The sequence below is a fragment of the Diabrotica virgifera genome, chromosome 1 (genome assembly GCF_917563875.1).
Source record: "Diabrotica virgifera virgifera chromosome 1, PGI_DIABVI_V3a".
In the NCBI taxonomy this organism is placed as follows: domain Eukaryota; kingdom Metazoa; phylum Arthropoda; class Insecta; order Coleoptera; family Chrysomelidae; genus Diabrotica; species Diabrotica virgifera.
Window position 1 is genome coordinate 266,718,998 of NC_065443.1, and position 24,986 is coordinate 266,743,983.

The 24,986-nt window shown below is 34.9% G+C and overlaps 1 protein-coding gene across 1 annotated transcript; it reads left to right on the plus strand.

Annotated features, from left to right (window-relative positions):
• Positions 1-3,129: 3,129 nt before the first annotated feature.
• Positions 3,130-23,881, plus strand: LOC126893384 (uncharacterized). Its single transcript, XM_050663505.1, has 2 exons — positions 3,130-3,188; positions 23,038-23,881. Exons 1-2 carry the CDS (start codon positions 3,130-3,132, stop codon positions 23,879-23,881), a joined length of 903 nt encoding a protein of 300 aa, XP_050519462.1.
• Positions 23,882-24,986: the final 1,105 nt, after the last annotated feature.

Genomic DNA, 24,986 nt, shown 5'->3' on the forward strand with positions numbered 1-24,986 from the left:
GTTCTCCAATACACCTAATCAGTTAGGTCTTCTGGCCATGTCCTTTTCAGTCTTCTTTCCACAAGTGGCGGCTGGTAGAGTTGTTGAATAATTTGACTTTCATTGGCGGAATTTCTTTCTTGGGCTTTGTTTGCCTGTAGTTTAATAACATCTTCGATGAATGGTATCCCAAGGTCATTATGGATAGTTATATTGAAAACGTAGCATGGTACATTCGCTATCATGCGCAGCGTCTTTGATTGAAAAGTTTGCAGTATTTTAGTGTTGCTCGGTTTGCTGCAGCCCCATAACTCTATACCATAACTCCATATCGGCTTTAGTATAATTTTGTATAATAATACTTTGTTTTCTAATGATAACTGGGATCTTTTACCTAGCAGCCAATACATTTGTCTGATTTTTAAATTTAGTTGAGCTTTCTTGGTTTTGATATGGTTCTTCCATGTCAGCTTTCGGTCCAAATGGAGTCCCAGGTACTTGACATCTGGTTTTAAGGGGATAGGAATGTTGTTAATATGAACCTGTGGACAGTCGATCCTTCTTGTTGTGAACGTAATTTGTGAAGACTTTTCACCGTTTACTTTAATCTTCCATTTTGTTAACCATATTTGAAGTGAATTTAAATAGTTTTGCAGTTTGTTAGAAGCTCTATCTGGGTTATCGTCTGATGCAAGGACTCCTGTATCGTCGGCAAATGTGGCCATAGTAATGTCATCATCAGCAGGTATATCAGCAGTGTAAAGGAGATAAAGGAAGGGACCGAGGACACTACCTTGAGGTACTCCGGATTTTATAGGATGATATCTGGAAAGTGAGGTATTTACTTTGATTTGGAAAAATCGCTCGCTCAGATATGATTTTAATATCAGATATATTTCATTAGGCATATTCTTTTTCACTTTATACAACAGGCCTTTATGCCACACCTTATCAAATGCCTTTTTCACATCAAGGAATACTGCCGCACACATTTTCTTTCCCTCTAAAGTTTCTTTTATATAATTTACAATCCTATGGCACTGCTGTATTGTTGAGTAGTTCTGTCGAAAGCCAAATTGATGATCAGGTATTATGTTATTTATGTTTATTCTTTCGAGAATTCGGACTAAAAGAAGTCTTTCGAAAATTTTTGACATTATTGGTAGAAGGCTTATAGGACGATAGGAGGAGGGTTCTGTAGGCGGTTTGCCCGGTTTCGCAATCATAATTATTTGTGCGTATTTCCATTGAATAGGAAAGTGACACAGTCTTATCATGCTGTTATATACAATAGTTAGCAGGACTATCGCTTTTCTAGGCAAATGCTTTAGTACATCACCATTAATTAAGTCATAGCCTGGAGCCTTATGAGGGTTTATTTTATTTATCGCCTTCCAGATCTCTGTTGGTGTACATGGTTTCAGTGGTAGTGATAATTGACAAGGAGCGTCGAGAAATGTGTATACTTCTTCATCTTCAGCATTGACTTCTATATGTAGACTAAATACCTGGGCGAGGTGTTGTGCTAATGTGTTTGATTTTTCTTCATCAGTTTTTGCCCAGCTTAGATCCGATTTTCGAATTGGTGGAATAGATGTTATTGGTCTCTTGAATTTTTTAGTCGCTTGCCATAATGAATGGTCATTAGGTGTTAGGTTGGAGATGTAATATTTAAAAGTCTCATTACGGGCCTGGATTAAAGCTGTACGCAGATGATGTGTTAACCGATTTAATTGTGTTTTATCCCGGGGATTCCTTGGCCGCTGCCATTTGGCTCTAGCTCTTCTTTTTTCATTTAAACATTTAAAATTTCTTTAATTTGTAAAGGAATGTTATGATCATGGGTGGTAATTTTTTTATCATCTGGAGTTGACTTCCATGCAGCATCTTGTATTACTTCCGTTAAATGTTGCACTGCTTTTTCTATTTCATGGGGTTCTTTAATTCGATGTTTTAAGTTTATATTTGTGTTAATAATAGCTTGAAATTGTTCCCAGTTGGTTCTTTTATTGCAGAGTTTTGCCACAGGTTCCTTCCAAATTACAGTTGTACTCAGTGTTATGATTATTGCGGTGTGATCTGAACTTAAATCAAGACTGGGTTCTATTTTGTAATGTATATTTGAGATACCTTTGATAACGGCAAAGTCTAGCAGGTCAGGAATCCTGTTTTGATCGGTCGGCCAATACGTTGGCTGACCTGTCGAAAGGAAGTTTAAATTATTTCTCTGCGAGCACGCCAAGAAATTTCTACCCTTTGGTGTTATAAGCCTCGATTCTTATACGGTGTGTTTGGCGTTCCAGTCTCCAGCTGCTATAAATCGGGGTCCTAGTTCTTGAAAAAAAGTCTCGTATTATTCAATTGATATGGAGTGTCTAGGAGGACAGTAAATTGCTGCAATGGCAAGTGGCCATGTAAATGTTTCTATTTTTAGTATGGTTCCTTGTATTTTAGGTGTGGCGTAATTTTGTAGGAAATAGTGTTTAATAGAAGATTTAATAATAATTGCTGTTCCTGCGTGAGCAGTTCCATCAGGATGATGAGTAAGGTACGTTGTGTATAAAGGGATTTTTACTACTGTTCTTTCGGTTGAGTGTGATTCTGAGATGAGAAGAACATCTAATTTATTTACTTTTAAAAATGCTGTGATTTCCTGTACATGGTTTGGTAGGCCGTTGGCGTTCCAGGCGGCTATTCTAATTGATGGAGCCATTAATTCGTTATTTTACTAATGACTGTTGTTAGCATGTTCAGGATCATGCTATTTTGGTTCAGAAGTTTATTAAATAGATTTTTGAATTCATTTAAGAAGCTTGTCATCATGTGTGTTAAATCTTCACCATTATTTGGTCTGTTGATGTTTCCTGAGGTTACTTGAGCATAATTGATTCCATTTTGCGCATATTGTTGAGTCATTTGGTGCAGTGCTGGATTGGAATTTATGTATCCTTGTGTGATTCTAGGTCCAGTTGTGTCGTTATTCCTGTTCTTTGCTTTTAATAAGTCTCGATAAACAGTGCAGCTTTTATAGTTCGCTGGGTGGTTGCCCTTGCAAAGAGTACATGTTGCAGGTGTGTCTTTCGGCTTTGTGCAACTTTTGGTGTCGTGTGATCCTCCACATTTAACACATTTATAAGGTTTATAACAGTAATGGGTTCGAGTTTGGCAAGCGAGGCGAGAGGTCGTGTGGCAGGTGTATTGGCGATAAGGTAATTTCGAATTCGAAACCTATCACAATAAAAACACCGGTTTTTTAAAAGACCTATCGTTATCGATAATCGTTAAACTTAAAAAGCGTTCTTGTGCGAAATAAAAATAAACTTCTAAGTGTATAATAATAATATTTATATTAGTGCTGAGGTTAACATTTAATTTAAAATGGCCAGTGGCGGAACAGGAACAATCCGAAAGGAAACCTATAGAAAGAATGAAGAACTATCTGATAGTGGCGACGAAGAATCTAAGAAGAAAAAATATAAAGAAGATAAATTATATTTTGAAAAGAGTAACCTGACGAGACGAACACCGAATAAAAGCAACGACACAAATGAAGAGATGATAAAAATAATGCGGGAAGTTATGTGGAAAAATGATGAAATGATGGCAGAAATAAGAACCATACGGAAAGACCAAAAAGAAACGATGGAATATATTAAGGAGCTGAAAGAAAAAAACGAAAAATTGGAAGAAGGTTTAAAAATGGCAAACAATAGAATAGAACAATTGGAAAAAGATAGACGGAGAAATAATATAGTATTAAAAGGCCTAACACTAGATGCTACCGACGGAAAGCCTGTAAAGGAGTCAGTAGAACACTTCATAGGAAGAAATCTGAAATTAGAGGTCAGACTGAGAGGAGCGGTGAAGATCGGCGACCAAATCTTTGTAGCAGAAATGGAAAACCTAACGGATAAGATGAGTGTACTAAAAAACAAAGGAAAACTGAAAAATCTACAGGGACAAAAGGTGTATATAGAATCAGATTTAACAAGAAAGGAAAGGGAAATACAAGCAAAAATTAGGAAAATGGCAAAAGAAGAAAAAGACAAAGGTAATACTACGAAGATAGGATATATGAAACTGGAGATTAATGGAAAGGAGTGGAAATGGGACCATAATAAAGAGAAACTTATACTAACTCACAGAAATATCGGGGAAGGGACTTCAAAAAACTAAAAGAAAATAATGAGACCGGACCCACAACAATGACAACCAAGGCAATGAATGGGAAAAGCGATAGGGAAAAAGATGATGCAAAGGTAAACAAGGATGAAAATAGGAAAAAGGGGAAAGCTAGATTGCAGAAAAAAGGAGAGATAAAAATGGGAACATGGAATGTGAGAAGCATCAATGGAAAAGAGGAAGAACTGGTAGAAGATATGATAAGACAAAAAATAGAAATACTAGGAATAACAGAAACGAAGATGAAAGGAAAAGGTCTTAAGAAAATACACAAAGGATATTGGTTACTTTGGGTAGGAGCGGATACAAAAGAGAGAGCAAAAGAAGGAGTCGGGATAATAATTGCACCGAATAGACTACAACACGTTATAGAAGAAACATATGTTAACCAGAGAATATTATCGGTGAAAATTAAACTGATGGACGAAGAAATATGGACAATAATAATAGCCTACGGAGTAAATGAAGATGCAAGAAAGGAAGAGAAAGATAAATTTTTCGAGGAGCTCCAAATGCAAATTGATAATGGGGAAGAAAACATAATTGTAATGGGAGATCTAAATGGTAGAGTCGGAAACAACAACAGCGGAATAGAGGAGTGCATGGGAAAAGAAGGAGAAGAAATGCTAAACAGAAATGGTGAAAGAATAATAGAAATATGTATGGAGAATAAACTAGTTATAACAAATACAAAATTTAAACATAAAGAAGTACACAAATACACGAGAGTACAAGACAGCAGAAACGAAAAATCAATCATAGATTACTTTTTGGTAAGCAGCAACAAATGGAAAAGAGTACAGGATACGAAAGTGAAAAGAGGCTCGGAGATTGGCAGTGACCACCATCTAGTAATAATGAGAATGAGAACAACAGAGGAAAAAGAAGAAAAGAGAAGAAAGGTAGTAAATGAAAAAATAAAAAGTTACAAATTAAAAGAGGAAATATATAAGAAGAAATTCCAAGAAAAATTAGATAATACTTTGAAAGGTAGGGCAAAAAATACAAATATAGAAAAAAAATGGGAATATCTAAAAACCAGCATAATCAAAGCAGCTGAGGAAACTTGCGGGAAAGCAAAAATAGCAAACACTAACATGAGGAGAACAGAATGGTGGACGGAAGAAATACGAGAGAAAATAAAGAACAAAAAAGACAAATGGAAAAGATACCTAAGTACAAAACACCCGGAAGATTACGAAGCATATAAAGAAAAAAGGAAAGAGGTTAAAATAGCGGTGAAAGCAGGAAAGGAAAGGTCATGGGAGATATTTGGACAAAAAATGACAAAAAATTATAGGGAAAACCAAAAACTCTTCTACGGCGCATTAAAACAACTCAGACAAAAGAAAGAGCACACGATGCCGAATATAAAAGACAAGAATGGAAACGTACTAACAGAAGAAAAACAAATAATGGAAAGATGGAGAGAACATTTCAAAGAGCTAACTCATGTAGACAAGGACAACATAGGGGAGATACAAGAAAGGAATGAAGAACAACAAGTGGAATCCATAACAAGAGAGGAATTAGAGAAAGCAATAGAAAGAGTAAAACTGGGCAAAGCACCAGGCAAGGATCATATCACCCCGGAAATGATAAAATTCATGGGGACAGAGGGAATGGATAGCATGAAAGAACTAATGAATGATATCATAAATAGAGCAGAATTACCAAAGGACTGGAAGAAAGACATTATATTACCAATACACAAAAAGGGAGACAAGAGAAACTGTAATAATTACCGAGGTATCACCATATCAAGTATCCCTGGGAAGGTATTAGCAAGAATACTAGAGACAAGAATAAAAACACAAATAGAAACAACTATGGAAGACACACAGTGTGGATTCAGGAAGGACAGAAGCACGCAAGACCTAATATTCACATTAAGACAAGTAAGTGAGAAGGTAATCAAGAAAAATAGAGAGATACATATGTGCTTCATTGACCTGGAAAAGGCGTTTGACAGAATCCGAAGAAAGGACGTTTGGAAGACACTAACAGAAAGGGGAGTCGACAGACACATAATAGAAGTAATAAAGGATATGTACAAAAATAATACAAATACAGTAAGAACCAATAACGAGGAATCCAGAGAATTTTCTACAAGTCAAGGCGTCAAACAGGGATGCGTGCTGAGTCCACTGCTATTCTCAGTGGTACTGGATGAAGCGATAAAGAAAGCCAAGAGAAGAATGAGAAAACTAACATTAGGATACTGGCAAATGAAACAGACTCAACTATCGGAGCTACTATTTGCAGACGACATGGTATTGATAGCAGAAAACAGAGAAGACTTACAGAACAATCTTGAAATCCTAGAAGAAGAACTATCAAACATAAATATGAAAATTAATACAGAGAAAACAAAAACAATGATAATTTCAAATACGAGGAAGACACACGCAATAGAATTAGACGGGAAACAACTAGAGCAAGTGGAATATTTTAAATACCTAGGAGTAATAATCGAATCAAATGGTAAACAAGACATGGAAATAAACGAGAGAATGGGACGAACAGGAAGCTTATTTAACACTATGAAAACAACATTTTTTGGGAAAAAAGGGATACCGGAAAAAGTAAAAACGGCAGTCGTTAAATCAGTAGTTAGACCAACAATCATGTATAGCAGCGAGACATGGACGTTGACGGGGAGACAAAAATCCAGAGTCAATGCTATGGAAATGAGGTTCCTGAGGAAAATAGCAAACAGAAAAAGGACAGACAAAATACGAAACGAAACAATTAGACAAAACCTAAAACTAGAACCAATCAATGAAAAAATAGTAGAAGGACAACTTAGATGGTTCGGGCACGTGTGTAGAATGTCGAACGAGAGGCTAACAAAACGAGTGTTCGAAACGAGAGTGCAGGGGAAAAACAAAAGAGGGAGACCAAGAGTTATGTGGGTAGATGAAATCAGGAAAGAAGTCGAGAAGAAGGGATTGACATTGGAAAGTGCAAGAAACCTAGCGCAAGATCGGAAAGCATGGAGACTACAATGCCAAACTCAACTCCACCAGCCTTACACCTAAAGGTAGAAAGGCTTAGGACTAAGTAAGTAAGTATAACAGTATGACTTAGAGAGTGTCCGTATGCCTGACATCGAGTGCATTGCACAATGGTGTTCTTGTGTTTCGGAGCTTCTACTCTAATTCTGGTATTGTATATAAATTCCACATTAAAAACTTTATTATTGTTGTTTTTTGGTTCCAAATCGACGAAAAATAATGGTAGGGGCTCTTTTGTTACTCTGTGCCGGATGTTTAAAACATTTCTGACTGTGTGGCCTTGCCTTAATAATTCAGATTTTATTTGCTCTAAGGGTATAGAATGGTGTAAACCTCTTAAGACGACTCTATATGCTCTTTCTTGTTTGAGTTGGTAGCTATGGTGTACTATTTTTTCTTCTCTCATGTAATTTATTATTTTCCTATAAGAATCAGGTGTTTTAGCATTTATTTTAACAACATTTTCAGGAAGAGTGGTAGTATAAGATGTTTAATCTTCAGTAACTTGCGCTATAGAGTCAGTCATTGCTTTGTAGTCTATTACTCCGTAAACATAAATAGGGGGCGGCTTGGGATCTTTCGTTTGGGTATTTGGGTTGTCATCGTTTCTTTTACTGGTATGGATTTGGTCTGTATCTGCGTTTTCTTCTGAGAGAGTTTGAAACCTATTAGATGTGCTTACTGAAGCACCTTGCTCAGTAGTTTCTGCTATTTTTCTACGTTTTCTTTTTGATCTCGACTCTTTTAGTTATTGCCACGGACAAACATTTGCATCACTTTCCATGTTTTCATCGTCACTTGATGAGGACGGTAGGGAATAATCTATTCCTTCTTCGAAAGTTTTTGAGTGTATCTCTGGCTGTGGAGGAACTGAGCTTTGGCTCATTTGAGGTAAGGATAAATTTTGGAAATTAGATGGATGAGTGTACATATTTGGGAGAGGTGGGAATTGATTTTGATAGTAGTGCATCATGTCTGCTGATACAGAGTTGTGTTGTTGCATATATTGATGATTTGGTTGCATTGGTATCATTGTATTTGAGGGTTGATTCATTTGTGCATTATATATATTGTTGACTGGACCGGATCCGTTCCCATTTCCAGCCAAAAACATTTTTATAAATGGATGATTAATATTTCTTGTCTAGTGCAATTGAGTCGCACCCAAGAATAATAAAATAAAAACATTTGAAAATAAATAGCTGATAAAAAGTCTATATAGTCTTTTTGTAATTCTAATTCTAATTAATAGTCTATTTGGACACTTTGAATTTGGCAAACACTTACCCAGCTAGTGGATAGTGTAATGTTCTTGCTGGACCACTTTCACTATTTTTAAACGATGCTAATTCACTATTTTTGAGGTATTAGTACTTAACAAACAATGGCTGATGTTTACCATGTAGTGGGTCAACTGCACCGCTCAAGTGATATACAAAATGATATTATTGAAGCTACACTCACCGGCACAAAATTCCGCCACTCAAAATTTTTGATTAAGTTTGACAATTTATAACTTTATTATTTGTACTCCGATTTTCAAGATTCTTACACCAGTTTGTAGGTACATGTATTCATATTGTTTGGTATTATTCCGGTAATAAAAAATTTTGCTTGCATGTCATTGTACAGGGGTGAAAGGAAGCATTGTATTTTCTCCTAATTTTAAAAAATTCTGTGGAAAAATGGAATAGCTGATTTTGTTTCATAGTCCTGTCATATTTTTCCGGAGGCATCACCAATATTTTGTTTTTTGAATTAACCGAATATCTTTTTTCTTGCAAGAGCTGTACCATTTTTTGTAAATAAAAACACTGATTGACTCATACAATTGAGGTTGGATTGATAAGATTAGAATGGCCCGCATGCAGCCCAGATCTCAATCACATTGAGCATTTATGGGATGAATAAAAAAAGCTATTTGCCGTCATCCTAGGCCTCCAAAAAATGTGGTACAGTTATGGCCCTGGTAGAGGAAGATCGGGCTATTCCCCAGGCAAGGAAAACACATCTTTATTAGATGCTAAACAGATTGCGAGCAGTCTTTCCTGCAAGAGGTGGACATAAACGCTATTGAATTGTTTTGTTTTGTTGTTAAGTTTGTTTTGTTTTGTTAGTTTTAGTGCGTTTGGTATTTTTAATTAAATAAACTTTCAAAGCAGTGTTTTTAATTACAGCTCTTACAAGAAAAGATATATTCAGATAATTAAAAAAATAAGACCTTAGTGATACCTCCAGGATAATACAAAAGGAGTATGAAACAAAATCAGCCCTCCAATTTTTCCACAGAATTTTTTAAAGTTAGGAGAAAAAACAACGCTTACATTCACCCCCGTATAATGCCATCTAAGCAAAAATTTTTTGTTACCGGAATAATAGCAATTGACATAAATACATGTACCTACAAACTCGTGCAAGAATCTTTAAAATCGAAGTACAAATAATAAAGTTATAGATTGTCAAACTTAATCAAAAATTTTGGGTGGCGGAATTTTGTACCGGTGAATGTATATATACATTTAGCCATATCTTCATTTTTTTAAATAAGATTTTTTGCATCTGGTTTTGGTAACACTTCAGAAAAAGTCACGCGTCGCCATTGATATGTTAACTTTTAAGAAAGATGGCTCAAAGACATCAGTGTTTTAGGAGAAAAGAAATTGTTCTCTCGGTGTAAGATAGGGGTGATACAATGGACCCGCCTTAGAAAGTTTAAGTGTCTCAAAGGCTCACAAGTGGGCCCTGCCCCGATGTACTATACCATACTATACCATGGGGTCATTTTTATCGTCCTGATTTGCTTTTTCGGGATTCCTTATTGCTTCATCGCCAAATATAATTTTGTTCTGTCTATATTGTCCTAAGCTTGCCCAAAGTATACAAATAAAGCATATAGTGACAATTTACCCTCATAACAAGTTGCCTATTTCTTTTAGAACAAATATTTGACTAATTGCTGATCTACATATTTGTTACTCCAAAATTCGGCTTGATATATTTGGAGTGGATGGTTTTCGCTTTAGATTTAAATTAGGTTATAACTCGAAAACTATCAACTTCTGAGAAAAAGAAAAAGAAACCTACGTTGTTTAAAATGACCGAAAAAACCTAAGAAATATTTTCCGGAGTAAAAGGTGGTCCTTTGAATTTGTTAAAAAAATTGTTTAAACAATTTCTTCCTAAAAATTTTGCCCGGCACACTTCCGATTTGTGAAAAAAAAGACGTTTTTGAACAGGAATACGCAAAGAAACCAAATCAGAAATTTTTTTATAATGAAGTAACCTCACAACAAGGGCAAACGGATCTTAACCTTCGAAGGACAGCGACCCCTGCCCAACTTTTATCAGTATATACACATTTGTTATTTGCTTTTGTTCTCTCCTAATTGAAAAAAAAATGGTTTAAAACTTCCAAACATTTTTTTTTTAAGATAAAGTTTTTCAATCCTAATAGCAACATTAATAATATTGAAAAATATTAAAAATATTACTAAAAGATTTTTAAATTGAAAACTTATTGGTACATTTCCCTGGTGACACCTCCAAGGCTTCTACAATTTGCAAGCCAAATGGATGCTACAGTGAAGACAAAAGGGAAGGAATTCTACACTATGCAATTCACAACCCCCGTCTGCAGCTTGGTAAAGTTCCAACGGAAAATGCACCTAGTTACTCCACGGAGTAATACTACTATAAAATAAAAAATAAAAATGTATACAATTTTTATTCAGTTGCGATGCGAGGCCAAAAATGTCTTAATTTTTACTTAGATTAGAGAGCGCAACCAGCACTCTTATCGACGATTTCACCTCTTGTTAGAGGCTCTTCAGAGAATGCATAGGTTGCTTTCTCTAATCCAGTAAATTTTTCGACATATATTAGTCCTACATTGCAACTGACGTGAATGGATTAGGTGACGAGCGTCATCTGGCAATTGAAAGATAAAGTTTTTCAATCCTAATAGCAACATTAATAATATTGAAAAATATTAAAAATATTACTAAAAGATTTTTAAATTGAAAACTTATTGGACTTATTTCCCTGGTGACACCTCCAAGGCTTCTACAATTTGCAAGCCAAATGGATGCTACAGTGAAGCAACCTATGCATTCTCTGAAGAGCCTCTAACAAGAGGTGAAATCGTCGATAAGAGTGCTGGTTGCGCTCCCTAATCTAAGTAAAAATTAAGACATTTTTGGCCTCGCATTGCAACTGAATAAAAATGGTATACATTTTTATTTTTTATTTTTTTTAAGTTTGTGCAACGTTGTTAAATTAATTAGAGTGCTGAAGCATCCTCCCTTGCAGTTCTGTATAAGGAGGGAGGCAGTAACCACCGCCCTAAAGTTGCGAAAGACACAAATAATGAAATCTGGCAATCTAGTGGGCCACCTAAAAATCTTGGAAAAAATTACATTCTGTTCTAAGGACAGACCGACATAATATTATATGACATTCCATTCAAATTCGACTTCGAAACACCCTTTGAAGTGATGTTAAAAACCACCAAATAGATGAATAATTTGAACCGAAATCGTTCATTCGTATGGATCTAAGATATAGACCTGGATCCCGCGTAAGAAAGAAAAGTTGATTAATAGCAAGCTGAAAATTTGTTAATAGCTTAACGGTGTCTAGTCGGACAAACTTTGATGCACGGGAACACTGGAACAGGGGAAGTTTTAACTGTGGAGCATGATAAACGTGTCGTCCTGACAAGTTTATGATTGTGAAAAATAGCAAGTTGTTTTTAAGTTTATTCGATAGCCAACGTTATGTAATATATGCGAAAATGTTTGTCCGACAAAAATGTTGGGCATTTTAACGAGTCCGACAGGTAGAACCTGCCACATCACAGGAATTATGTTGGTGATAAATAGCAGTCTGATTTTTGCATGAGAGTTTAATGAAAGGTTAAAAAAGCAATTGGAAGTTCTGTCCAACAAAATTAATGGGAAGTTTTCGTAGTCGGACATTCTAAACAGGTAAGATATAGACAAAAATGCTGGTGATAAATAGCTTTCCGACAAAGACGAAATTTAATTAAGTAAATTATTCCTTACCAAGAATGACTGTTGTCGGAAAAAAATAAGGGGTAGATTTTGTAGTCGGACAATTTAAAAAAATAATTTTTGAAATTTCAATAAGGGGTGATTATTCTATGTCAAAAGTACCTGCAATCAATTACAATCGATGTCTTTCGATTTATGTCAACATCATTTAGATACCTCACTGTAATACATTTATAGTAGATCAGGCAAATTACATTATGGATTGAGTGGTCTAGTTATCTTTGTCTGCCACATGCGCGGGATCGCTTGGTTAAAAGAGATAGATAGACCACCTATCGACTTTTGCACTGTATTCCCTGTCTACCTTTATGTCTATGAATACATTTCCATTTAAGAAAAACTGTCACTTTTGACAATAATTCATAATAAATTGCAATCGTAACTTCAAATTTAAACTAATCGATTTATTTTGGCAGCAAATTATTTCTTGCCATGTGACATATTAATTACATTATTATTTCATTTGTAGAAAGTTGAGAAAAACTACGTTATACAATTTTAGTAATAATTTATTTAGGTACCCTTTTTCAATCAAGCAAAGCATTATAGCACGAAGAATGATATTCAATAGAACTTTCACAATTATCTGGCAACTGAACCTCATTGAATTGATGACCAAATATTTTACTAACTTTGGAAAATGTTCGAAAATTACTCAAAAATGTTCCGTTGAATGGTTTCACTTTTGATTTGGCGACTTAAAATTTAAACTGTTGACACTCAAAAATAGACACAAAACACTCCATAGTTAATATAAATTTTAATTTCCAACACACGTGGCAAACAGAAACTCAGAGACCATGTACTTTCAAATACTACTTTGTATAGCACAAAGTGTCACACTGACAAATGCAGCCTTCTAATACATACTTCTAAGCATAATGTGTCATATTTACGTCTATTCTTATAAGCACCGAAGTTTTAGCTCTTCACATTTTTCAATGTCGTTTGCAGGGTTAAGATTTGTCTATGGAAAAAAATGTATACAACGTTTTTTGTAGGAAATTTTCCGTACTTTCTGATGCGTCTAATTAGAAAACCCTAAGAGATTGCTTTCACATGTTCTTTGACATTTTTTATTGTCATTTTGAGAATATCTAGAACAAACTCCACCCAAAAAAATAATTGTTTTGCAATATATACATGCATTGATACTTACCTCACTGTTTTTGGAGTGTGCATGTATATATATGCACATGCAAATATGTGAATATAAATAATAATATACAACTAAAATAGCTTTATCAATATGTGACTAAGTCATTCTGAAAAAATGTTTTTTATTTATTTCCTTCGATTTGCCCAAACTTTTTGTCCGACATATAACTTTTTGCGTTACAAAATATAATTTGTACATAAACAAATCAAAATTAGCCTGCTATTTATCACCAACATTTTTGTCTATATCTTACATGTTTAGAATGTCCGACTAGGAAAATTTCCCATTCATTTTGTCCGACAGAACTTCCAATTGCTTTTTTAACCTTTCATTAAACTCTCATGCAAAAATCAGACTGCTATTCATCACCAACATAGTTCCTGTGATGTGACATGTTCTACGTGTCGGACTCGTTAAAATGCCCAACCTTTTTGTCGGACAAACATTTTTTCATATATTATATAACGTTGGCTATTGAATAAATTTAAAAACAACTTGCTATTTTTCACCATCATAAACTTGTCAGGACGACACGTTTATCATGCTCCACCGTTAAAACTTCCCCTGTTTCAGTGTTCCCGTGCATCAATGTTTGTCCGACTAGACACCGTTAAGCTATTAACAAATTTTCAGCTTGCTATTAATCAAATTTTTTTTCTTACGCGGGATCCAGGTCTAATAGATGAAAGGGCAGCAGTGGGAGTTACTGGGCCCAATTTCAGGCTAATCAAATCTCTTGGAAACGCCTCAACCAGGGCCGTAAGTACGATGTTGGGGGCCTCGGGGCAAACGTGATCTGGGGGCCCCCTACCGGGGGGTCTGGTGGGTTTATCCCCCAGCGGAAGGTGGGGGGTCCGGAAAAATGTTTGATATTTAACCTCTTGATAACGTATTTTAATACATTCCATGACTGAAGTTTCTTGTACTTACCTACATATTACTATTTTAGTTGACCAGCACAAAACAATTTAGAAATCACCTTATTTTAAGCTAAATAATTTTGCGAGTAGCATCAATATAACATCTTTTCTGTTTTCATAAAAAATATACTATAATGTTAATTACATTGATATAACGCGATTACAAACGCGTTATATTGCGTATAGGCAGTATAAAGCGGTTACAAACCTACAGTGTAGCCAAACAATGTAAAAGGCAATTTGACTTTTTACAAATATGTTGTTATTATCAAAAAATTTCTATTATTAATTGTAATTTTATTTTACTATTTTAATTTTATTAGTTTTAAATCTCTTGAGACACAGAGAGAAACGTAGTTTAACATACATTCTAGATACCACTTATTACATTTTGAAGCTTTATTCAGTATTTTTAAGAGTGCTAGAATTAAAGATGGAAACTAGAAGCAAACAAAAATCAGCAAGGTTTGAACAATTGTTTCAAATGATGAAATCACAACAAGAAGAGAATAAAAATTACGAACAGAAAGACAAGAAAAGGCTTTATAGAGACAAAGAAGTTAAATACAAGCAGTGAAAGAAGAAAATAAACGGTTTTATTACGCCGGAATAACTAATTTCCTAAGTAATAATTTAAATTTTTATGTTAAGGTCTCGGGACCCCAGCTTAGTTCAGACCTCAGGGGCCTCTGTTCTGTTCCAATTGCCTTTTAGTCGAAACGACTAATTTCCCCAGTGAAAAATTAAAACTTTATATTGAGATATAGGGTGCCCCTGTAAGGTCTTTTTAAAATTATGTTATTTGAAAATATGTCGTTGGGATCGGTTTTTAAAATACATATTTTTATTTTGCTCGTTAAAATCTATGCACGGCCAATCAAAAGGAAGCCCATGCAGGGCTCCCTTTGGCACTGCCCCGGTTGCCCCAATGGTAGTTACTGCCCTGGCCTCAACATCTTTCAGGCAGAAATACATGCTGTAGACATTGTTGGCCGAGAATGTCTTAACATAATCACTGATAGGGCAGAAGTCTTTATTTTATCAGACAGCCAAGTTGCCTTAAAAACTTTAAAATCATTTACTTGTAAGTCCAAGTTCGTTTGGGACTCTAAACAATCTCTCAAGAAGTTCTTAAGAATCTGGCGGAATGCAACAAAGTAACTTTCATGTGGGTGCCAGGTCACAAGGGAATTTCATGAAATGACGCAGCTTGCAGCCTCACAAACACAAAAAGAAGGGGCTAATTCTCCATTTCAAAGTTCAGAATTCTTCTGTGGACTATGAAAAGCCACATCAGAGAGGAACTACGGACCTGTGAACTCAATCAACCTACGACTACATTAGTCTAACACACCAGGATAAAGGCAAACAAAAAGGCTCATAAAAGTGTGTCCTACTGCAACAAATCGCTTTCTCGAAATGAGATAAAACGATAATAAAATGGTTACTGGTCTTCTCACATACGGAGTTTAAGTAGATTAAGGTATATACAAAAGATCTCTATAGATCGAAGTGCGATGAGGCTGCATGGCTTTCTTCTTCTTCTTGTGCCACTCCTATCGGAGATTGGAAATCATCAAGGCTATCCTGACCTTGTTTACTGCTGACCTAAAGAGTTCATTACTGGTGCAGCCAAACCGCTCTCTCAAATTCCGCAACCATTACATTCTTCTACGGCCTGGATTCCGTTTTCCCTCTATTTTTCCCTGCGTTATATTTTGAAGTAATGCGTATTTATGTCCTCTCATCAGGTGACCCAAATATTCGAGTTCTCTTCGTTTTATCCTTAACAAAATTTCTGCATGGCTTTAATGACAACATAATATAATGGCGCGACGCGCGTCCGCATTGGTAAATTTTTCGTGGGTTTTGAACTAATGGTTAGTCGCAAGAACTTGCGACGCAAATTTTTGCCAGTGAGAACGCGGTATTCAAATCATTTGATCTTCGCTCGAAAACGATAACCGATGGAGCGTGTGCGTTGTGTGCGTTGTGTGATTTATGCGACGAACACGTCCACACTAGCACAATTTACTTCGAGCACGCAAATATTTGCGACGAACAGCTGGTAGGTACGTACGAAAAATTTACCAATGCTGACGCAGCATAAGAGTTTTCGATATGAGTGAAAATATTTTCGACCACGAGTCAGTAATCTGTTAACCGAGATACAGTAGTACCAAGCGTCGCCGCTAGGAGAACACTCCAATAATGCGTCGCAGATTACTTTAATGAAACGTGGTCATTTGTACTCTAAAACCGAGTAAGGTATAACGAAAAACAAAATAATCGTTTCATTTTGATTCAATTCGAGTCTCTTGCCATCCCCTGACACCTGGGGTTTCGGAATCTATCCCTTGTCAAAGAGGCTTTACAAGAAGACTGAATTGCACCATAACGAAACGAAAAATAACTGCAGATATTAAAATATTTGCAGCGGAGTGTGGTTAGACTGTCCTCTAACGGGGAATGACGAAATGAGTGAAAATAATTTCGACCACGAGTCAGTAATCTGTTAACCGAGGTACAGTAGTACCAAGCGGCGCCGCTAGGAGAACACTCCAATAATGCGTCGCAGATTACTTTAATGAAACTTGGTCATTTGTACTCTAAAACCGAGTAAGGTATAACAAAAAACAAAATAATCGTTTCATTTTGATTCAATTCGAGTCTCTTGCCATCCCCTGACACCTGGTGTTTCGGAATCTATCCCTTGTCAAAGAGAAACACCAGGTGTCAGGGGATGGCAAGAGACTCGAATTGAATCAAAATGAAACGATTATTTTGTTTTTTGTTATACCTTACTCGGTTTTAGAGTACAAATGACCACGTTTCATTAAAGTAATCTGCGGCGCATTATTGGAGTGTTCTCCTAGCGGCGCCGCTTGGTACTACTGTATCTCGGTTAACAGATTACTGACTCGTGGTCGAAATTATTTTCACTCGTTTCGTCATTCCCCGTTAGAGGACAGTCTAACCACACTCCGCTGCAAATATTTTAATATCTGCAGTTATTTTTCGTTTTGTTATGGTGCAATTCAGTCTTCTTGTAAAGCCTCTTTGACAAGGGATAGATTCCGAAACACCAGGTGTCAGGGGATGGCAAGAGACTCGAATTGAATCAAAATGAAACGATTATTTTCTTCTTTGTTATACCTTACTCGGTTTAGAGTACAAATGACCACGTTTCATTAAAGTAATCTGCGACGCATTATTGGAGTGTTCTCCTAGCGGCGCCGCTTGGTACTACTGTATCTCGGTTAACAGGTTACTGACTCGTAGTCGAAATTATTTTCACTCATTTCGTCATTCCCCGTTAGAGGACAGTCTAACCACACTCCGCTGTAAATATTTTAATATCTGCAGTTATTTTTCGTTTCGTTATGGTGCAATTCAGTCTTCTTGTAAAGCCTAATGTTGTTCTGAAGTTATTTTCTTGTGGCAGAATAAATAAATACAAAATACAAAATAAATATTATTTTGTATTTTGACAACGACACCCGACTTGGGCGTCGAAACGTTAATAAAATCATTTTTAGGTAAAATTGTGGCTTATTTCCCATTTGAATATACTTGTAAAGCCTCTTTGACAAGGGATAGATTCCGAAACACCAGGTGTCAGGGGATGGCAAGAGACTCGAATTGAATCAAAATGAAACGATTATTTTGTTTTTTGTTATACCTTACTCGGTTTTAGAGTACAAATGAGCACGTTTCATTAAAGTAATCTGCGGCGCATTATTGGAGTGTTCTCCTAGCGGCGCCGCTTGGTACTACTGTATCTCGGTTAACAGATTACTGACTCGTGGTCGAAATTATTTTCAATCATTTCGTCATTCCCCGTTAGAGGACAGTCTAACCACACTCCGCTGCAAATATTTTAATATCTGCAGTTATTTTTCGTTTCGTTATGGTGCAATTCAGTCTTCTTGTAAAGCCTCTTTGACAAGGGATAGATTCCGAAACACCAGGTGTCAGGGGATGGCAAGAGACTCGAATTGAATCAAAATGAAACGATTATTTTGTTTTTAGTTTTCGATATGTTTTAATGTCTTAACAGCTATAGAAGACAAAGCTATTGTAGTCTAAAATAATGCCAGCTACCATAAAAAATTAGCAAAAAGTTAAGTGAAAAAATAGCTTCACCCATAAGAAAGACAGTATTCGTATTGATTTGCATTCATAAAAAGGTTTATGTGCCGCCAGTAATTACAAACAGATAAATTTTAAAAACATTCCAAAGAACCGTAGCTATAACAGTACTAATCCTTACAGTAAAAAATCGCTCTTTCACTTTTTCATCAAATTTGAGAAATTCAGCAAAATATATTTCAATTACCAGAACGAGTTTTTTATTTTTCTCGCATACTCTCATAAAAAGGACCTTAACCTTCACAGGACACCGAACCCTACCCAAATTTTATCAGGATATAAACATTTGTTATTTGCTTTTGTTCTCTCCTAATTGAAAAAAAATGGTTTAAAACTTCCAAACTTTTTCTTTCAGGTTCGTGAAACGTTGTTCAATCAATTAGAGTCGGTATTTTTTGGGTTTGTTAAATTTTAAGACAGAAAATTGGATGTCTCAATTGTTAATGAAAAGTATCGATGGATGGAAGAAAATCTAAGGGATAATTGAAAGGACGAAACATTTAAAAGTTAGGAAATGAGGTTTGAAAATTACAAAGTAAATACACGTTGTTATACCATTGTTTCTTGAATGAACTGTCTACCCACGCAACTAGAATTTTTTGTGGAAAAATGTAGGGCAGTCAATGAGAGTATTTGGCTCTGAATTCCATTCTACTAGATAGATTTACTTGATATTTTCACAGTAAGTAGGTAATTGCCCAAGAAACAAAGTCTACCCTATGCCGATGTACGCTTTTATCTTGGGGGTGGTTCCCACCCCTTCTCAGGGGTGAAACATGTTTTGGTTAAAATAGCCACGGAAGAGGCTATAGAACCTAATTTTAAGTAAAAACCGTTCTATGTAGAACCCGCTTATTGGAATAGCTTTCGTGGCCAGGAAAAGTATTCCTATAACTATTCTTATAACCGATCATTGTTAGCTAGTAGAAACGTTTCGGGGCCTCAAATTTCTGTTTCTTAAACCGGGATATTCCTATAAGCGGTATTCTAATAAGCGGGTTCGACTGTAATTATTTTTTGAAAATTCAATACTTTTTGAGTTATTCGTGGTTGAAAATTGGCCATTTTCATTGAAAAATTACACCTTTTCGGACGGATTTTTGCGAATACCTTAAAAACCATGCATCTAACAAAAAAACTACAAATTATTTCTGTAGGTTGTAAAAAAACAAAGAGATTTGTTCCTTCATAAATCTTCTAGTTAAAATACAAAGAGGGGTATGGTAGGTAAGAAGAGTTTTTCTTTTGCTGCATGCTCAAATTGGTTTATTCAACTTGAAATAACAGAGAAACTGCCGATTTTAGGCGTATAATGATACTAATTACTTTTGTAGGGCTTGAAAAAACCTTTAAAATGAGCAATACAAAATGTCGGTCACATTCAAACTAAGCGAGATATTCTGCAAAAAATTGATGACTAATGTATTTTACGAAGAAATGAGAAGTGTATGTAACCCCTCAACCATCAAAACTTAAATACATCGTTTTCTTTCTACAATACTTTTTATTAGAGTGTTATTTCTATATTCAAAAAGTTAGACTGGATTAAAATAAACGGTTTTTGAAAAAAATAAGATTAAATTATAGAGCGCATTTTTAAATTTTCTTAAAAATCTTCTTTTTCCTCCATGTAACTCGAAAAAGATAAGAGATACGAAAAACAGATACCACACAAAAATTTAGGGATTTTCCAGATATAAATTTTCTTTTTATTTTTCATTACTGTATCTCTTATCATTTTCAAGTTACATGGAGAAAAAGAAAGATTTTTAAGAAAATTTAAAAATGCGCTCTATAATTTGATCTTTTTTTAAACCATTCATTTTAAACCCGTCCAACTTTTGAACATAGCAATAACACTATAATAAAAGGTATTATAGAAGGAAAACGATGCATTTACATTTTGGTGGATGGGGGTTAAAATTACTTCTCATTTTTTCTTAAAATACATTAGTTATCAATATTTTTTGCAGCATATCTCGCTTATTTTTAATGTAATGGACCTCTAATGTAGCTCACTTTAAAGGTGTTTTCAAGCACTACAAAATGTATCAGTAGCATTATACACCTAAAGTTAACCGTTTCTCTGTTATTTCAAGTTGAATATACCAATTTGAGAATGTACCAAAAAAGAAACTATTTTCACCTACCATATCTCTTTTTGTATTAGGTATAATCAGGGGCGGCTCGTGATAGTACAAGATGGTGAGGCACACTACACTTGAGGATTATTATTATTATGGTTAGATTTTCTTTAATAGCCGGAAGGTCGATTTTGTGACGTCATAACGTCACAGAACGGCACCGTATTTATTTTAAGGCTTGCAAACGATATTAAATAAGAATTTTATTCGCAAAAGAATAGCTACGAAAGTTCTAAGTCTCTAACAGGTTCATACTCATAGTAGCTGTTTTTTTAGCTAAAAATAATAATTAATATGATACCACATATCAAAACAGCATGAATCAGATGTTTCGTCGTTGGCTCATCAGCGTTGAACACTTGAACAGCCATATTAAGCAAAATTTACATTATATACTACATGAAAACAACGGACAACTGATTCCATTGGCGTAACTGGGGGGGTTGGGGGTTATAAGCCTTAAATCCTTAAAGCCTTAAATCCATACCCCCAGAGACCCACCAGTTGTAGCCCCCCTTAGGATCATTCTGGTTTGGCCGTTGACTGATTCTGTTATTATTAATCACTTGCCAAAATGAAATTATGGTACGCAAACAATATACCTGCAAACACGTGATAATTTCATTTTAGAACCAATTTTATTATATTGTAAATGTATTGCATATATGCAAACAGAAACAAGCAAGTAAGCAAATTACGGTTATATTATAAGATTGTTTTTTTATGTTAAATAAACTAAGGGTTAAATTTAATTTTTTTGGTTTTTTATTTATTTTATAAACAGCGTACTTAAAAGTAAATGAATTATTATGAAAGAAATCATAATTTCTAATTTTTGTATTAATTTATTTATTTAATCGACATTGGCAAATGACTTTCAGCCAGTCAGAGCATAATAACATATTCTAAACATCTATATTCCGTTCGCAATTTGTTAAGAGCACGAAATGAGGGTCAATGCCATAAAACGGCCGTAAGTGTCGTAAAATCATAGGCGGAGGTTCCTGAGGTATTTATTAATGTGTTTAAAATCAAAATGTTTATCAATATTCTATTTTGAATAAAATAACGTTTTTAATAATTATTTACTTAGCAAAAAAAAAAAAAAATTAAAACGTTCAACGCTAATGTTTGATAATTTAACCGTTACAAATTTTGTAAATAAGATTATCTTTAGAGATCTCTTTGCATATTTCAATACTAAACCTTCAATGTACATTATTTAATATTAAGACGTGACTTATGAAGAAACTTAAAATTTTGACTTCTGTACAAGTACAATAATATGCAATACCTTTGGAATTCATACCTGAAGCTGAAGAAAGGTATAGAGATACCGTCTTTGGCGCTTTGGCCTCGCCTCTTAGTTTATATTCGAAACTTGAATTGAAAGGGTGTTATTAGGAACGAAAACAATTTTTTTGTTTAGTACGTTTTTGACCGCATTTAATCGAATATTAATTTCTTTTGCGAATTTTGTGCAGTGCGTGAGTAGTGTTTTTGAAGTTATACTTCTTTACGATCGTGAGTGAAATTTTTTAATTCCCTGGCGCAGGCGCATACAGACAGTATGTAGTTCGTTGCTAATCTTTCAAGATAGGTATGTATATATCAGCGCAAATAAGTCATTAAAAGAATATATTAGTGTTTTTAGTAAATGTATTATTTATTATAATTTTTGTGTCTTTGGATTTGTCTTCGTCGGTAGTAAGATAATAAAATATCTAGGTATAACATTTTTATACTTCACTTGATCTATTTGTCACCGTGTTGTGTAATTATATCCGAGACGTTACTGGTTACTTACAAGGGGCTCGATAGCTTGGTTAGTAGAGCATTGAACCAGAGATCGAGAGGTCCCGGATGATTCATATTTTTTTTTAATTTTTGGTTGTTTTAATAAAAAATTTTTGAAAGTGGTAGGTAAGAAAGTTAGTTTAATACTTAAATAAAATACAACTAACCTGTTAAGTATATTATTTATTTCGTTGAAATTATATAATACGTACGTACAAAGTACACACACATTCTTTTTTCCATATTCCTACAAACATATACTTACCTTTCGTTCGTGCTTGTTTTTGTTATTGCTTGCGATGGCTTCATCATCATCAACGTCATCAAGTTTTACACCGGTGCTATTGCGTACAGTCAGTAAGTCTGTCTATTCACCAAGAGAGAAGACTATTGTTCTGAAGGTTCACGATGCTCTGGTTTTTCAGAATCCCACAAACACTGTTCGGAACATAATCGAGAGTTGTGCCAACACGACGCTCGTAGCAGCGTTAACAATATATAGGTTCCTATCAGAAAGAAAAAAAGAAGGTATAACTAACCTAAACACAAATGAACACTTGAAGAGGGGAAAAAGACTGTTGAAATTAATGAATTTGCCAAAAATATTATTCGAAGGAAAATTCACGGATTTTTTTTCAAAAAGGAAATACCCAACCTTAACAAAATTTTACAAGAAGTTAAAGACGATCCTGATTTGCCTAATATCGGACGAACCAAACTGTGGGAAGTTTTAAAAGAATTAAATTTCCGGTGGGAGAAATCAGACCGAAAATCAGTTTTGATTGACCGCGAAGAGATAATATGTTGGAGAAGACATTATCTAAGATCCATACGAAAATTCCGGGCTGAAGGAAGGCCAATCTACTATCAGGACGAAACTTGGGTAAATGCAGGTCATACTCTAACAAAAATTTGGTCAGATAAAAATATATTAAGCTCCAGGCAAGCGTTTATAGAAGGTTGGTCTACTAGTATTTCCCCACCCTCTGGTAAAGATAGTAGATTAATAATTTCTCACCTTGGCAGTGAAAAAGGATTTCTTAGGGACGGTTTGTTGGAATTTCAATCCAAAAGCACAAAAGATTATCACGAGGAGATGACAGCTGATGTTTTCGAAGAGTATTTTGAGCAGATGATTGAACATATACCACCAAATTCAATTATAGTATTAGACAATGCACCTTATCATTCAAGACTAGTAGAAAGACTTCCAACGACTGCGTGGAAGAAACAAGATGTCCTTGACTGCCTGAGGAATAAGTCTCTGACTTACGAAGATGGAATGGTTAAAGCGGAACTTTTAAAAATTGCCCGGCAACACAAATCTAAGTACAAGAAATATGTAGTTGACAAAATGGCGGAAAGGCGAAACATCACAGTCCTTAGACTTCCACCCCACCACTGTGAAATAAATCCAATTAAACTCATTTGGGCCCAAAATGAAAGGTTATGTGGCTAGAAAAAAATACATCATATAAAATACAAGCTGTGCGTGAATTGTTATATGAGTCTTTAGGACATATTACAGAACAAAACTGGCGAGATGCAGTAAGACATGTAATGGAAGAAGAACAAAAAATGTGGGATCTTGACAACATAATTGATGCGACTGTAGAGATACAACCGATAATTATTAACCTGCAAGACGACTCGGATTCCGAAGATGATCCTGTTTATTTTGAATTTGAATAGTTTTGTAATCGTAATTTAGTTTAGTCATATAGTCGAAAAAAAAAAGTGAGTTACCTGGAAAGTTTTCCGGGAGTTTTAAAAATTGGTTATTTTGTAGATTTTATGCTCTTTTTGAATTTCAACTTTGCTACGTCGTATCTCCGCCGCTCGCGCCGCCATATTGAAAATGTGGCGCCAAATAACAGTTTTTTTGGGAATACATCCTTTCCGACGCATTTTACGAAAAAATCATTTATGCACAAAATGAAACTAGAAAAAATGTCCTACTAAATTTCGGTCTGCGATATCTCGATCGATGCTTAGGACGAAGTCGTTCCTGGTATATCAGGAACTGCAAAACGAAGGAGACTGCTCTAAATTTGTAAATTAATAAATACATCATATGTGGATTAGGCCTACAGGGGAAACCACAATAAAAAAAACGCGCCGCTTACTCTACCAATGAGTTTTTTTTTCAAAACGTCTATTGAAATATATTTTGCAGCGCTCGTACGCCAAATACGATTAATTTTATGAAAAAATTAAAATTATGTAAATTGTGGGAAATTTTTTCTAGTTTAATTTTTTACATAAATGTTTTTTCGTAAAATGCGTCAAACAGAAGATATTCCCAAAACACTGTTATTAGGCGCCATTTTTTAAACATGGCGGCGGAGATACAAGGTAGCAAGGATACAAGGTAGCATATAAGGTACCGAAATCCATTAAATTACCAATTTTCAAAACTCCCGGAAAACTTTCCAGGTAAAACTACCAAATGATTGGACTAATTTGTATAATTTAAAAATAGGTATTAATTAAATAAATGTACATATGTTTTACAAATTGCAAGTAACTTTTTATTTTTGAATTGTTTATTTTTGAATAAAATA

What these genes read in the sequence shown, in the direction of transcription:
- LOC126893384 (XM_050663505.1), top strand. Translation starts at nt 3,130, where the DNA reads ATGGGTTCGAGTTTGGCAAGCGAGGCGAGAGGTCGTGTGGCAGGTGTA. An exon ending in GCAGGTGTATTGGCGATAAG is followed by an intron (nt 3,189 to 23,037) that starts GTAATTTCGAAT and finishes TATTATTCGAAG; the next exon opens with GAAAATTCACGGATTTTTTT.